Source organism: Colias philodice, chromosome 15, assembly GCF_061535455.1.
Source record: "Colias philodice isolate Cphi_HAF_F1 chromosome 15, ilColPhil1 Martin Lab GWU primary, whole genome shotgun sequence".
Classification (NCBI taxonomy): domain Eukaryota; kingdom Metazoa; phylum Arthropoda; class Insecta; order Lepidoptera; family Pieridae; genus Colias; species Colias philodice.
This window is the reverse complement of record NC_143100.1, coordinates 7,798,543-7,812,688: the sequence shown is the minus strand read 5'-3', so window position 1 is coordinate 7,812,688 and position 14,146 is coordinate 7,798,543. Positions and strand designations below refer to the sequence as shown.

General features: G+C 31.2%; 2 protein-coding genes across 3 annotated transcripts; both read right to left on the bottom strand.

Annotated features, from left to right (window-relative positions):
• Nucleotides 1-24: 24 nt before the first annotated feature.
• On the bottom strand, nucleotides 25-12,468 carry Bcat (Branched chain amino acid transaminase). Of its 2 annotated transcripts, XM_089704438.1 has the most exons (9): nucleotides 12,329-12,468; nucleotides 12,194-12,253; nucleotides 6,018-6,206; nucleotides 5,432-5,641; nucleotides 4,709-4,939; nucleotides 3,993-4,176; nucleotides 2,512-2,634; nucleotides 2,031-2,185; nucleotides 25-1,624 (listed from the first exon to the last, which is right to left on the bottom strand). In XM_089704438.1, exons 3-9 carry the CDS (start codon nucleotides 6,168-6,170, stop codon nucleotides 1,436-1,438), a joined length of 1,245 nt encoding a protein of 414 aa, XP_089560564.1. In that variant the 5' UTR covers nucleotides 6,171-6,206; nucleotides 12,194-12,253; nucleotides 12,329-12,468; the 3' UTR covers nucleotides 25-1,435. The 2 variants fall into 2 exon arrangements, with proteins under 2 accessions (XP_089560564.1, XP_089560563.1); XM_089704437.1 differs by lacking the exons at nucleotides 12,194-12,253; nucleotides 12,329-12,468 and adding an exon at nucleotides 9,375-9,726.
• LOC149482360 (succinate dehydrogenase assembly factor 2-B, mitochondrial-like) lies at nucleotides 12,382-13,844 on the bottom strand. The gene is made up of 3 exons (XM_089704439.1): nucleotides 13,637-13,844; nucleotides 13,406-13,539; nucleotides 12,382-13,125 (listed from the first exon to the last, which is right to left on the bottom strand). Exons 1-3 carry the CDS (start codon nucleotides 13,652-13,654, stop codon nucleotides 12,855-12,857), a joined length of 423 nt encoding a protein of 140 aa, XP_089560565.1. The 5' UTR covers nucleotides 13,655-13,844; the 3' UTR covers nucleotides 12,382-12,854.
• Between the last annotated feature and the right edge of the window lie 302 nt (nucleotides 13,845-14,146).

Below are 14,146 nucleotides of genomic sequence, written 5' to 3'. Positions count from 1 at the left end.
GGTAAATGAAAAAAATTTTCGCTTAAAATATTATAAATAATTTATTCACATTTGATTTACATAGATTCTTAGACTAGAAAAAAACCAGTTTGACAAAACATTATTCAGGCAATATTGCCTTTCAAAGGTAAGAAATGTATAGAAATAAGTAAGATTTCAAAGAGATTTCATCAAATGCTTCTTCAAAGCTAAATATAGCCGTTACCTTGTTACATACACATATCACATTCTGATCACATTACAGCCATTATCTACAAAACTATACACTTAGACACATTATATTGCACTGATTTAAAATATGTATGTCATGGACAAGTAATAAACAGGGGCTTCTTCATAATATCGGTGCATTATGCAGCATGAAAACATATTTTAGAGCGAAAGATTGGGTTTGGTTCGGCATTTGAAACTACATAGACTATAGAGCATCGACTTGTACGCTAGATTAGTTTGGTCAATTATAAGCCAGTAAGTAACCAGTAAAACTATGTGGATATACGGTACCCGCAAAGACAACAATTACCTAAATATTGACTTGTAACTAATGCGCGGGCATATGCAAAATGTCCCAATGTATTATTACCTCGTCCATAACATATATAACATTAATTACATCATTTAATTTGACTACTAAACATTTAAATAGTCTCTTATCAAATACTTATTAAAATTTAGGAACGAGTCAAGGTAAGGTATTTACGTATAGGAAAACCCACATTTTATTTACGCTGAACATAATAGTGTATATATAACTAGGATATAAAAACATAATATAATAGCTGATATAGAATATGATAAATAAATAACAGTAGCTAGAAAATACAAGACGGCAATAAATTATGATTTATTTGTTTTCATAAGTTTCTGCATCATTAGTATGTACATCAGGATTGATTTATTTGATTGTTTTCAAAATAATTAATGATAAGAATAAAAAAATATATTTCACCCTCGACCCTTCCATTTATTAAGTCACTGTTACCCGCTAGTTTTTAAACTGAATCTAAATTATTTAGTTCAAGTTTCTAGCAATATAATTCCGTCAAAAATACGATATATTCGTTTAACACCTTGTTTTAAGAAAGCTTTTATTATCTTTAAGCAACACTTTGTAAAAAATTACAGAGTTGCATACTTAGAATATGGAAAGGGAACATCAGTGGAACTTCTAACTGGACCTTGAATAAACCACTCATAATCTTGTAAATTCGTAAAGCTAACTTAAAATCAGTGCGCAAAAGCTAAACTCAAGGCACGTGTATACTCAAAACATAATCCTATTCATAATATTTACAATGAGATAAGTTTATTTGCGAAAATCGTTCGATGTTTTTCGTATCACACATCGTCTTACATATCTTTGTTATGTAACAAGAATGTTTAGCCGCCACTGCACTATATCACTAGTTTAAACCCAAAGTCGTTAAGCACTGCGCTATGATATGATTTTAGCGTACGGGTGTTCTATATGGCCATATTGTATGGCCAATAGCGTGTCCTTTAGTCGTTGGTACACGGGTAACGTGTGTTGCATAGTGGGGATGGAAATATTGCTGTCCAAGTAACCCACGTTACTGATCGGCGTTATGATAACCGCTGTGCCAGCTCCGAACATCTCTAGTAACTGTAATAAAATATACATTTCATACATCTTATCTGAATATTATAATTTTAATAACTCGGAATTGAAAACGCATCTGTTTCATTGGCACTACAGTGTTGCTAGTTATTGAACTGTAAATATGTTATTTAGAGAGAAATCGCTTGAATAAATAAAATGTTTTACTGTGTGGAATTAAAACAACGATGAGATTGAATAGAATAGTCACTCCATAAAGATAAGTTAATTGACTGATTAGTTTAATGGCTACGACTTGAATTTTTCCTTTAAGGGGGGTAATTATGGAATTATATCTTTACAAATGGTCTAATTACGTGTATTCTCATTATTATACAACTTTGAAACAGCAAATTCATTCATACAAACATGGTACGAGTTTAGATAATCATTTTTAATTAAAAATACATACCCGGCCTTGACTGTTAAGTTGTATCAACCGCTCCATAGTTATAACCTCCTCTTTGACCGTGACATCTTCCCATTGGCTCGCTAACTCCAAAATAGACCGTCTAGTGACTCCCGGCAGTATGAGACCATTTAATGGCGGCGTGCTCAACTGTTTATCTAAAAGAAATGCACAAACGAGTTTAGTCTAGAATAATCTGTATGATGTGAGCGACCCCGTTTATTGCTTCAGATGCGGGACGAGAATTCACGGGTCGCGGGGTCAGAACCGCGCGATAACATGACAATATGTATACGGATAATGATAATTATGGGAATTCATATCTTGTATGTGTTTATAGAAACAGCTCGATCGCGTGATGTTTGAAAAGGGAGCATGTATGGATTCCATTGATATGAATCCAGAATAAGAAAAAAAAGTCAAATAAGTCGATTCAACTTTATCAATCACGTAAATAAACCGAGATTGTTGATTTTCAACTAACCTCCGTGCTCATTGATGTAAACGATGAAGATATTCATAGCTCCGACTTCAGTCAGCTCTTGTTTAGGCCCAAAGAGCCATAATACTTGTTGATGTCCTAATTTTGCAGCTCGCGACGTTATCTCTGTACAACATACATAGGTCTCATTTTAATAATCCACACTTATAAGTCCAGACGAAGTTTCGCATTATATTATATCTGTTTATATTATTTTAATTAACGCTTGAAAGTAGTTCAATGAAACTTATGTAGGCAATGTAATCATACAAAATAAAGTAAAGAACAAGTTTATTTCCTGATTTGGAACTCTTGGTCTTGGTTCTATTCCATATTACATTTTATATTATATTGTTGTTCATAGAACATTTGTGATTCATGTATGAAATATGCGATTCTATTTTAAACTAAATAGGTAATTATAACAAAAAAAGTAACGTTAATTATTACATTACGTTTTAAATAATAACAATGATGCAAAAACCCATTGCTCACTTATTAAATAAGAAATAACATATCATGGAATTAAGCTTTTGTTTACATAGGAATACACACAACATATGATACGTTTATCGAAAATTTATCTTATTATTTTTGATAATGCGTCACAAGACCAAACAATATAATTATCAGCTAACACCTAATGTTCTAATTACATTTCATAATAAAAGTATTCATAACGTAATGTTAGATTAAACATTGTGCGTTTTCCCTATAAAAAAGACCATTATTTAACACTATATAATTTAATGTACATACATTTATGTAAGATTTGAATTTTTCAGTAGAATAATAGCCACACGTGAACTACAACTACAATAATCCCTATAAGTATAGCTTATTTAACGTAGTTATTACTAATAATAATAATTAATAGTAATGATGAAAACTTACTATTAATTACAACCATTGTTAATTAATAGAAAGTATCATAAACAAACACTACCTAAAAATTAAGAATCAAGGAATTCATCCTTTAAACCGTAAAAAATTTACACAGATCTGAACAATAAACACCTAAAACGAATATGTGTGATTATTTTTCCGACCCAAATATCGACCAATAGAATTGCACCATTCGACGTCACGTGGTACAACCTACATGGTATTATACTGATAATTTTTTGAAAATTTTCTCTGGTCGTAGACGTCAAACTGACAGGTTCAATTCAATTGTGAAATTATTGGCCGACATTTGGGACGGAAAAATAATCTCCCGAATACCACACGAGCTTCAAAATTATCTGGCATTTCCCTCAAGGTTCCCTGCAAACAAATAAAGTCGTCAAGTTTTTCAGGAAAAATCACTCGCGCTTCGCGCTCGTGATTTTTTAACCTTGACTAAAAACTTGACTCCTTCATTTGTTTGCAACGAACCTATCGGAAAATACCCGATAATTTTGAAGCTCTTGTGGTATAAGTGAAAATTGTCCCGAAATATTTATTTATTTATTTTATTTATTTAATAGGTAAAAAACGCTTACCTATCGTAGGCCCATAGTTAGAGCCGACTTTCCTATTGCCCACGCCTCCAGGGAACGCTCGGACCACATTCGGGTCCGCGTATATTGACACCGCTCCATCTGAATTCGTCTTGTAATACGCACTCACTGGACTTAGAATTGCGAATAGCATTGCCGATTCTGGCTTTATTATCCCGAACGTAGGCTAAAAACCATCAAAAATTAATTAAAAAGCATTGAAGATTAAACATAACAATAATTATTAACAATAACAATCGAATCGCGACATTGTACTGAAAACATTCATGTAACTTATTAGATAAGGAAATTTACGTTTGAAAAAATTTTTGTTATAGGCGCAATAACTTGAGTAAATATATGGTTATCTTGAGAAATAATTACGCAAAGCTATTAATGGTTTACATCCTTGTTTGTTAATGCATAAAAGTTATGAAGTTCTGAGAATTACTGTGTAATGACTAATTAGTTTCAAAAACAAAACTATGATAAATTAATTTTATCAAAATGTAACTCAATATATTTTATATGAATTAAACAGAAATTCGTAATCACATCTAAAATATCAACGTCAAATTAAACAGCTACTATAAATCACTTTACATCGCAATAACACACATACGGGCTCATTAAGCATATTAGGATTGCTAAACGTTTGTTTATAGAATGTAGATAATGTACAATTGAAAACAATAACAACAAATGTGAAGGAAATATACCTCAGTGCCAATTAATGTAGGTCGTATGTAAAGCGTCGACGTTTCCGAGTGAGGCACCCATTCCTGGTCGATTTGTACGAGCCGAATGATGCATTTGATTAACTCTTCAGCGTCGAACATCGGCAAACCCGACCTTTGGGCGGCGAGATTCATCCTTTCCATGTTCATTTCAGGCCGAAACAATCTTATCTTATCATCGACCCCCCGGTATGCTTTTAATCCTTCGAACAACTAAAAAAAATACCATTTGATAAAATACGACACATTTTTTATTTACTACGTCGTTTAAAATTATGATGTGTTTGTTTTATTTATAAGATTTTTTTTACTTCTTACAATGTCATTTCCTCTTGCGCAAGAGGAAAAAATCTAAAAGTAGGCAATTTATATGTTTTAGTGATTTAGTATTGCAATGTATAACTAACTAGCGGTCCGCCCCGGCTTCGCCCGTGGTACATGTTTACGTTTTCTCTACATAAAAACCATCCTCGTACTTCAAGGAATATAATAAAAAAAGAATTATCGAAATCGGTTCAGCCGTTCTCGAGTTATGCGCTTACCAACACATTTTGCGATTCATTTTTATATATAAGAAGATAAAGTATCCTTTTAGGAGCATTTTTCTGATATTGAGTTAGTGACCTAGTCAGTGAATCCTACTTTTCTAGATAGATCTAATGTATCTTAGAAACCAATTAGTAAAAACATGAATATAAAACTCACTTGAACAGCATAATGTAGGGCTTTCGCCGCTGGGTGTATCGTTAAGTGCTCAAAGGGTGTGATTTCAGGTTTCTGCCAACCACCAAGCTCTTGGTAATAATTAATTTTGAGCATGTGATCCGTAAAATATTTTCCAAATCCCAAATCGGTCGCGTCTGGTTTGCGCTGTAGTTGGTAAGGTGCAGCCAACGACACTTGTAGGTCGTCATACTGTAATAGAAGATATGCTATATAAGTGAATAACAAGCTATTTCTTTGTGATTATACTACATATTAACATAATGCACTTTACAATAGATAATATGAATCTATTTAATACTCTTATTTTATTTATTGAAATTTTTTATAAATCGGTAATGAACGATCCTAAGTAAGAGTTTACAAGTTTCGTTCAAAAACAATGTGCAGACGTTGTTGTCAACAAATTAAATTATATACCTTTCACAAGTTATATAAATTAAAATTAGAACCAAAAACAGTAATTTGCATACACTACTAACTTATTTGACAACAACAAAATTGTAATAGCGAATAATAATGAGCCACAAAATACGACGTTTCGTTTCATGTCTGTGCATATGATTACCTTGAAGGAAGTTTCTGGTGTGACATCTGGGCGTGGCTTGTGTGCGGGCGCGGCCGTTGACGTTACGGGCGCAACTTGCTCTAGCGGTTGAACATTGCTTTCCTCCAACTCTTTGTAACGTAGCGTCGAACTGCAGCGACGCAGATTCTGCATCTTGTGCTGGTTCTCGTAGATCCATTTTACTAATACCTGCAATAAAATGATTTTTCTACAATTTAAGGCGATATTTAATCATTATGTCATAAGTACCGCTTGTAAGGTACGACATATTTTTGAATAAGTAATCTGAACTTATTTAGTTTTAATTTTGGCAGAACTTATTAATTAAAATTGAATTAAACATTATTATCAAATTAACGGTAATTCTACGAAAATTTTAAAATACTTTGAGCGTCTCATTAACATAAAACGTGATGTAATTTATGTAGTTCGTTACCTCTATTCGTGAATTACAACAAAGCTTAATTAATTAACGTGCCAAAATTATGAACAACATTCGACAACCGCTTAACCGTCGCCGTTTTTTTTAACCTATTCATTATTCGGTTTAACTTTTTTCATACTGTTGGTAATATGTATATACAAAATGGTACCTACATCAGTGAACGAAAGAAAATTTAAAAAACCTTGCATTACAAGTATTTTTGAAGAAAATGTAAATATAACGATTCTCTCTATACTGCCGTCGAAAGAAAAAGGGGCACATCTAGCATTTTGGTGGAACTGAGATAATTGGGTTTAAAGTTTTTACCATATTCTGCTTCATAGCGTAGAACCGCGTTAAAACCACTTACTACAAAGAAAAGGCATATAATTGACTGTGGGCACAACTGGCGCGTTTCGACCGAACCCTGCCCTCCTTTCCTCACCCCTAATCGCAAATAGTTAAAAGAAAAGGCACAACTCGTTATTTGTGCCTTATATACGTTAATTAATTGAAACATGCAAGGATCTTTTATTAAGTAGACAGGGCACATCTGGCCACACATCTGGCATTTGAGCCTTTTCTTTGTGTTATGTTGTAGGCCTTTTGAAGTAGTTTTTAGTAAAAATCTGTATGAAGTAAAGTCACATCTACGTATATATGTGCCTTTTCTTTGTAATTAAGAAAAAATTGTAGTAAATGTGCCTTTTAACACCTTTTAATTTCATAAAACGAAAATATTTGTGTCATTTGTGCCTTTTTATCTCCGAATTCCTTGGAGATAAAATTCTACAAAAAATTGAGCAGATGCGCCTTTTTTTCCTGATTCCAAATATGTATATAACTCAATTTTTCAAAAAATGTTAGTTGTGCCCCTTTTTCTTTCGACGGCAGTATACTTCTTCAGCGTAATTCTGATTTCTGATATGCCTTTGTATTTATTGTTTTCATAGAAGATACAACATGACTAACAAAGAGACCTCATAAATAAAATAGCTATAAGATCTACCTTAAATCAAAAAAGATAGTAGAAATATGATTATTGTAGTTTCATTTGAAATAATGCCTAAGAGAAATAAATTGGAACACGGTCCTAAGTACGGGAATAATCAAAAGGCGCAATAAAAAACGTTCTGGGTACAATTAATTATTAAATTAGCTTTTCTATTCGTAGTTCCTTAGGCTATACCTTGAAAGAGCGACCGTGATAATGAAATTCTGAATACCGTTAAGGCTAGGTGTTAATCACATGCATTTTTTCTTATAAGTTAATTCATTAATATGCATTAATAAAGATTCTATCAACAGGAAGAGGGGTAAGGTCCTGTACAATATGGACAGGCTTAAAAATAAGAAACAAAAGATACAAGTTAATTTTTCTGTTTTAATACCTACCTAAAGATTAAAATTTTATTATGTTTAAATAGGTCACATGTTTATCAGTAAAAAACGTTGAAGATAAACAATAATTATTATAATCTGTATGAAAGCAAATTAACTGGTTAGTCTGGTAATTTTATTAAAATTGGCGTCATTCTAATAAAAGTAGGTAGGCAAATAAAACTGTGTGTTTTAATGTGTGCAATGCATTTAGTGTTAGTCTCTAGTCTTTAAATTAAATGTAATTTGAATGAAGACAGCAAGGGTAAAATTTTAAATGATAATAGAATAATTAATTATTTTCATATCGCGTCGGTTCGGGCAAACACGCGTGCTGAGGCAGAACAATTTTCAACTCTAGATACTAGAAGATAATAGAACTTTATAAGTTACTTATTAAGTAACTCTAAGCTTAGAATCAAATTTATGCTTAGGTGGTTACTTCTACAATAAACAAGTCAATATTCTCACATTATGAGATTTTAATTTTTAACTAATAAAACCATTGTTCGGATAGACCAATTCAGTAGGTATTATTCATTGCTCTTCTATTGGCGCTCAAACAGAATACCATTTTTTGTTGATTTTATTATATGTAATACTAATAATGTACTATAGAGAGATAATCTTCTTTCTTATATATAAAAATGAATCGCAAAATGTGTTGGTAAGCGCATAACTCGAGAACGGCTGAACCGATTTCGATAATTCTTTTTTTATTACATTCCTTGAAGTACGAGGATGGTTTTTATGTAGAGAAAACGTAAATATGTACCACGGGCGAAGCCGGGGCGGACCGCTAGTTTTTAATACAATAAGGGTCAAGAGCGTATTGAGTTCAGACGCTCAGAATATAATATGACTGGACTTTATTTAAACTTAAAAAATAATAATTAAAAGAAAATAATATTTGTTTATGTATTTAACTACATTATTTTGATTTATTTATATTCACTGAATGAACAATTTTCTTTCCCAATCGTCATCGAATATTGCTGTTATAAACTCTACTTAAATTTAATATTAACATAATATAATGTATTCTAAAGAGTATACAAATGAATTTCGATTCGGATACAAATTGTAAATTGGACCCAAATTACTAGATAATCGTTGCCTTGTCATTATTTATCATAGGTACTATGTTTATGCATCACAAATATTAAATGATACTAATATAAATAATAATTGTAAGTGATGCTATTTTTTATTTAAATACAGATTTCAAATCAAATAGAAAAAGATGTTAAATAATTACTATCTGGAATAATTATTTTATTTCGATATACCTACTTACATCAATAAATAATAATGTATCTACGTGGCCTTGTTTCAAGAATTAAAATAACAGTTTTACCAGATGAAAAATGAAATATAAATGAATCAAAATTATTAAAAAAGAAAAAACATAAGTCAATCAATTTGCAAAAGGCCGTCTTATCACTTGTTAGCTATCTCTATCAGACAACCCCTACAAAAAAAGAAATAAACCTCAAGGCAATCAAAAAGAACAGAGAGGAAGAGTTTGGGAAGAAGACAAACCTATATCTTACCTTACTACGACGAAGAGGCATTTTAAAATTCACAATTAATATTAATTCACTAAAAAATATCACTTTATATCGTTTCGCAACACTGTTGTTTCGTCACTTATTTTTTTTATACGAAAATATATACAGAACTCGAATATAATATCTCGAAAACTTTATTCAATAGTTGCTCTTAGTAAACTGACTTCAATTGATCTACAGCACAAACATTTAAAGAGCAGAAGATAAGATTGTGGCCTGACCTTTGCTGTAGTCATTCATAATCAACGCAAATTATAAAGCATCACTTGATAACGCACCAGAAGTTATCAAAATAAGGATTACGCACATTTATTTAGGTGACATGCGCTTTAACAACGGGGAGCGCCAAACGACTGCGTAGCTCCTGAAGTGGCGCTAGGGGTCGCGACGTTTGTAATGGGTCACCGACAATCCACCTCATATACATTTAAATGAATATGGTAATCATATTAAAGAAACGACGCTCACCTACTCTTTACATCACGAATTATTTTACATTAATGACGCTTGATAATTCATCTGTACTATTGGTTGCAGATGTAGCTTTCTGCGGCGTAGTAGCTTATAGAATATCGCAACAGTAGTGGCAGATCTAGGAGGGAGTAGAGAGCTGCTAGCTAACAGAGAGAATGGCTTCTTTTCTATTGATTCAGTATTTTAGTTAAAGTCATCTCATATAATCAAATTATTATTTATGAATTAATATTCATTATTAATCGAAAACAGATAGATACATTGTCTGATAAGGTCTCATAATTGTAAATACGTAAAAAATTCAGTCTAAAATATCGGTGATTTTGAAATTTATTTGATCGTTATTAAGTCAAAAAAATTAAATATATCCATTGTATACACCCACCGTTGGTATTGTCTGGCTAACGAAAGATGAGACTGGAAAAAGGCGGCAAATTCAAAAAATCAACATATGGCAAACTAGGTTATAGTTGGAAATATAGTTTTAATACTTTTATTTATTATTTTCTCTTACGAGCAAAAAAAAACAACAAACTCTTCATCTGTATAATATTGTTTTATGTAATATAGTACAGTTAAGTGATACAGATAGACTAAAAAGAACACCGAATGAAAGCAAGAAAAAACACAATAAAAATACAATTAAAGTTTGTTTAATCAATATAATCATATTAAATCTAAAAATTCAACCGCGAGTGAATAGTAAGAATCACTATCATTATCTCTGACTCTTATTATGAACTCTTCCATTTCTGCAGTTATTCCATCTCGTTTTTTATACTATCTTCAACACGAATAACATGGTCCGGTCATAGAAGAAATCTCGTCAAGATACTGATTTTGTGTCTTTAAACATTTTGAACGAAACAGATCATTCAATTTTTTTTATTGTTGCTTGAATAGTTTATAACTGGACTATTGGTATCATCCATATTACCTGAAAAATAATAAATATTAAACAATGCAATCAAAATGAAAAGTATCAAAATATCAAAGTCACACTTAACAATGCATTGAGATATTTCACGTAAACACTCTTGTTTTTCCTTGAAAACTACATCTCTTTCAACTTGTTTCTTTTCAAATTTACTAATCATAATAAAAAGAACCTTTTTTAAGTCGCTTTTCAATGTTTTCGTCTCGTTTTCAATTAGAAATCACTAAAATCGCGGAAATAATTTTCACTTTGACACATCAACAACTCAGGTTTTATTGACAATTACGTAATTATAAGTGTTGCCATATAAATTTTCGAAATAAAAAGCCAGTCTCATCTTTCGTTAGCCAAACTCTATACTAAGCTCAAAGGAGGTTATAGTTTTGTATACGCTGAGTACGTAAAAAATACTTATAAAATTTCAGACGCATTTTTTTTCAAATAGATGAATTCTTAAAACTCTATGTGTACACCCCTAACAAGCAACCCGCCCAACTTTGCCACCCGCACGTGAGCTTTCTTTAAAGATTATGTTTTCAAAGACAAAATGCTCACATTAGCGAAGCGATATATGCCGGCTGCGCGAAGTTAGGGAAGAAATCATGGATTTTAAGGAAAAATTTTTGACGCAATTTTTTTGTTTAAGTATTTTTTACGTGATCAGTATACACTGATAACTACAAAAACTACAAGTCCCTTCGCGCTTAGTATACCGATAGTGGGACTCCCTGTATAGATAATCTATAAAAATTAATCATAAAATTTAAAATTTCGACTAACGATTCTTTAAACCCCTCCATATAATGGGCAAATAATGTTATCCACATACCAATATCAATACACTATATTATGCTGTTTGTATTGTTTTGTTTAAATTAATTGTTCTTCAATGCTGTGCATGTAAATATCTGCACAGACTAACCTGAAGATGATGTAAACCGTTCGTTAGTTTTTATAATAAAAATTTATTGTGATAGTTATTTGTCTGACTGATATATATTTATAGCTTCTAAACTGCTGAATGGAAGTAAGGAGAGTCAGAAAATTGTGTATTTAAGAGCCTTTAAGAAGTACATAAAATGACGGAAACAAAAATTAAAGGGAATAAAACTTTGAACAGGGAGTGAAATTTGATACACAACAGTGCAAGTGAACCCGCAAGCGCAAGGTTATTAAAATAGAACAAATGACTGAGCTTTTCTTATGAATGTTAAAAATAGATTATGCAATGGAACAGATTATGTAACAAAAAAATAAGAAAAAAATTGGATTATTATGGAAATACTGTATGTTCACACTAGAATATAAGTTTTGTTTGGTTCTTTGTCTATTTTACAACACTGAAAATGAAATGATATCTTATTATACTAGTATGACTTAGGATGCTCACCTGAATAATTCATTTTCTGCTTGCAGACATTTTCAAGATGAATAATTTTCCTTCATTGTTCTGAAATTAAAATTATTCGGATTTAACACAAGTACTTTCTAAATAAAAGAATTTGATAAAAAAAAATTATATTACCTTCATCAATTATCAGGATAAAAAAGCTTAATTTTATGTAATGAAAACATATACATGCTAAATAATTTTATTTGAAATTAATTTCTAATTTCTAACTTTTAAAATAAATGACAAGTCCATTGTGCACACAAAGGTCTGAATAAAACTTTTACTTTTATTATGGTTGATGCAAATTCAATTAGTTCATTTAACATTCAACCTAAAGCAAATAGTATATGTCTTTATCAAAAGCATATTAAAACAATTATGTAATACAGTGTAAAATATTAATTAAATAAAGAATAATTTCTCATAATACTATTTAAAAATAATCTTATTTAATTGTATCTCAAGAATTGCAAAAATATTTTCTGTTATCACTATCAAAGAATGTATATCTAAATGCCATCCTGTCTTAAAAAGTTACATAATATTTTTGTTATCTGAAGATGTTCTGCCAAAGATAAACAATTAAAGATTAAAATTTAAGATCTATATATTTAATACTTTAAGTTCAATGTCTAATAGAATTAAGCATCTGATCATTTCAATATAAATCTGGTTGTGAAAGCACTACACGTTCCTCATTCTTGGCATGTTTCTTAAGCATATTCATTATCTCATTGTCAAACTCTTTAGGTGTTGGCTTCTTCTCCACGATCCAGTAAAATATATCCCAGTCATTGGTTGGAGAGTTGATAAGACGGTCATACATCATAGTTTGTTCCTCGGAAAAACCATCCAAGTACTTCTTAGCAAAAGTGCTGAGAAGAAGATCATTCTCCAGCATGCCCCGTTTACGGGACTGGTACTGAAGTCTGAAATATAGGAAAATTTGATGTTATTCATCAGTAATATTCTTCAAACTAAAATTTTCTTATTGATTAAATACATTTCAAAAAGAACAGCTTGTACTAGAAATACAAATTGTTTTAATACATATTTTTGTTTGTGAGATTTCACATGGAGTTTGGATGATAGGTATATTATGTTTAAATAGAAGAATCTATTGGATAACAGTTGGCAGCTATGAACGAAATTTTGACTAATGTCCTGCAGTTAATATCATTAGAATGTTTAAATAGAATTTGGAAATACCTTGCCTTCCTCTTGTCTAATGCTTGTGGTTTGTCTACGTTGTACACAGGAATTTCCATATAAGTTGTATCCACAGATTGAGTAGTGCCACTCATGAATCGATTGCCGCGAATCATTTTTACGGTGTTCATAGCCTGAAAATTGTGTAATATACGTTTGAAATTATTTCTCAATAGTCTTATATCTCACCTGTTTAAATAAGGACATCTTAATAAAAATTTCATTACATACACAACGTAAACGCATCATTTTGATTATTTTCGGCACGGTAACTTGGAGCAAAATTATATTACGAACGCAAATTATTACGAACGATCCCAATTCTCCAATTTTTCTTGACAAATGATAATAATATTACATAATGTTTTTATCTTGATTGATAGCAGGAAGATTTTCAGTCAGGCAAATTTTTTCGCCGTTCGATTGTTTGACAATTACAGCACAGATGACATATTGTCAGTGTCAGACGGTCGTAGACGTATTGTTTTGACTTTTGAGGCAATAAAGGTGGCCGACGCAAAAATCTTCTTTGTATCAGAGAATTTACAAAAAAGGCGGGTAGCTGATCTCCTATTTTTTAGGAAACTTCTTAATTTTCTTCAGATATTCAAGTTTCTGAGCAATGAAGTTGCATGATTGCATAATTAAAATGTATATGTGTAGTTTAAATTATTGAAATGGCATAGTCAAAATTATTGTACATAGGGGAAAATTATAACCACACCAAGCAACACACTCACG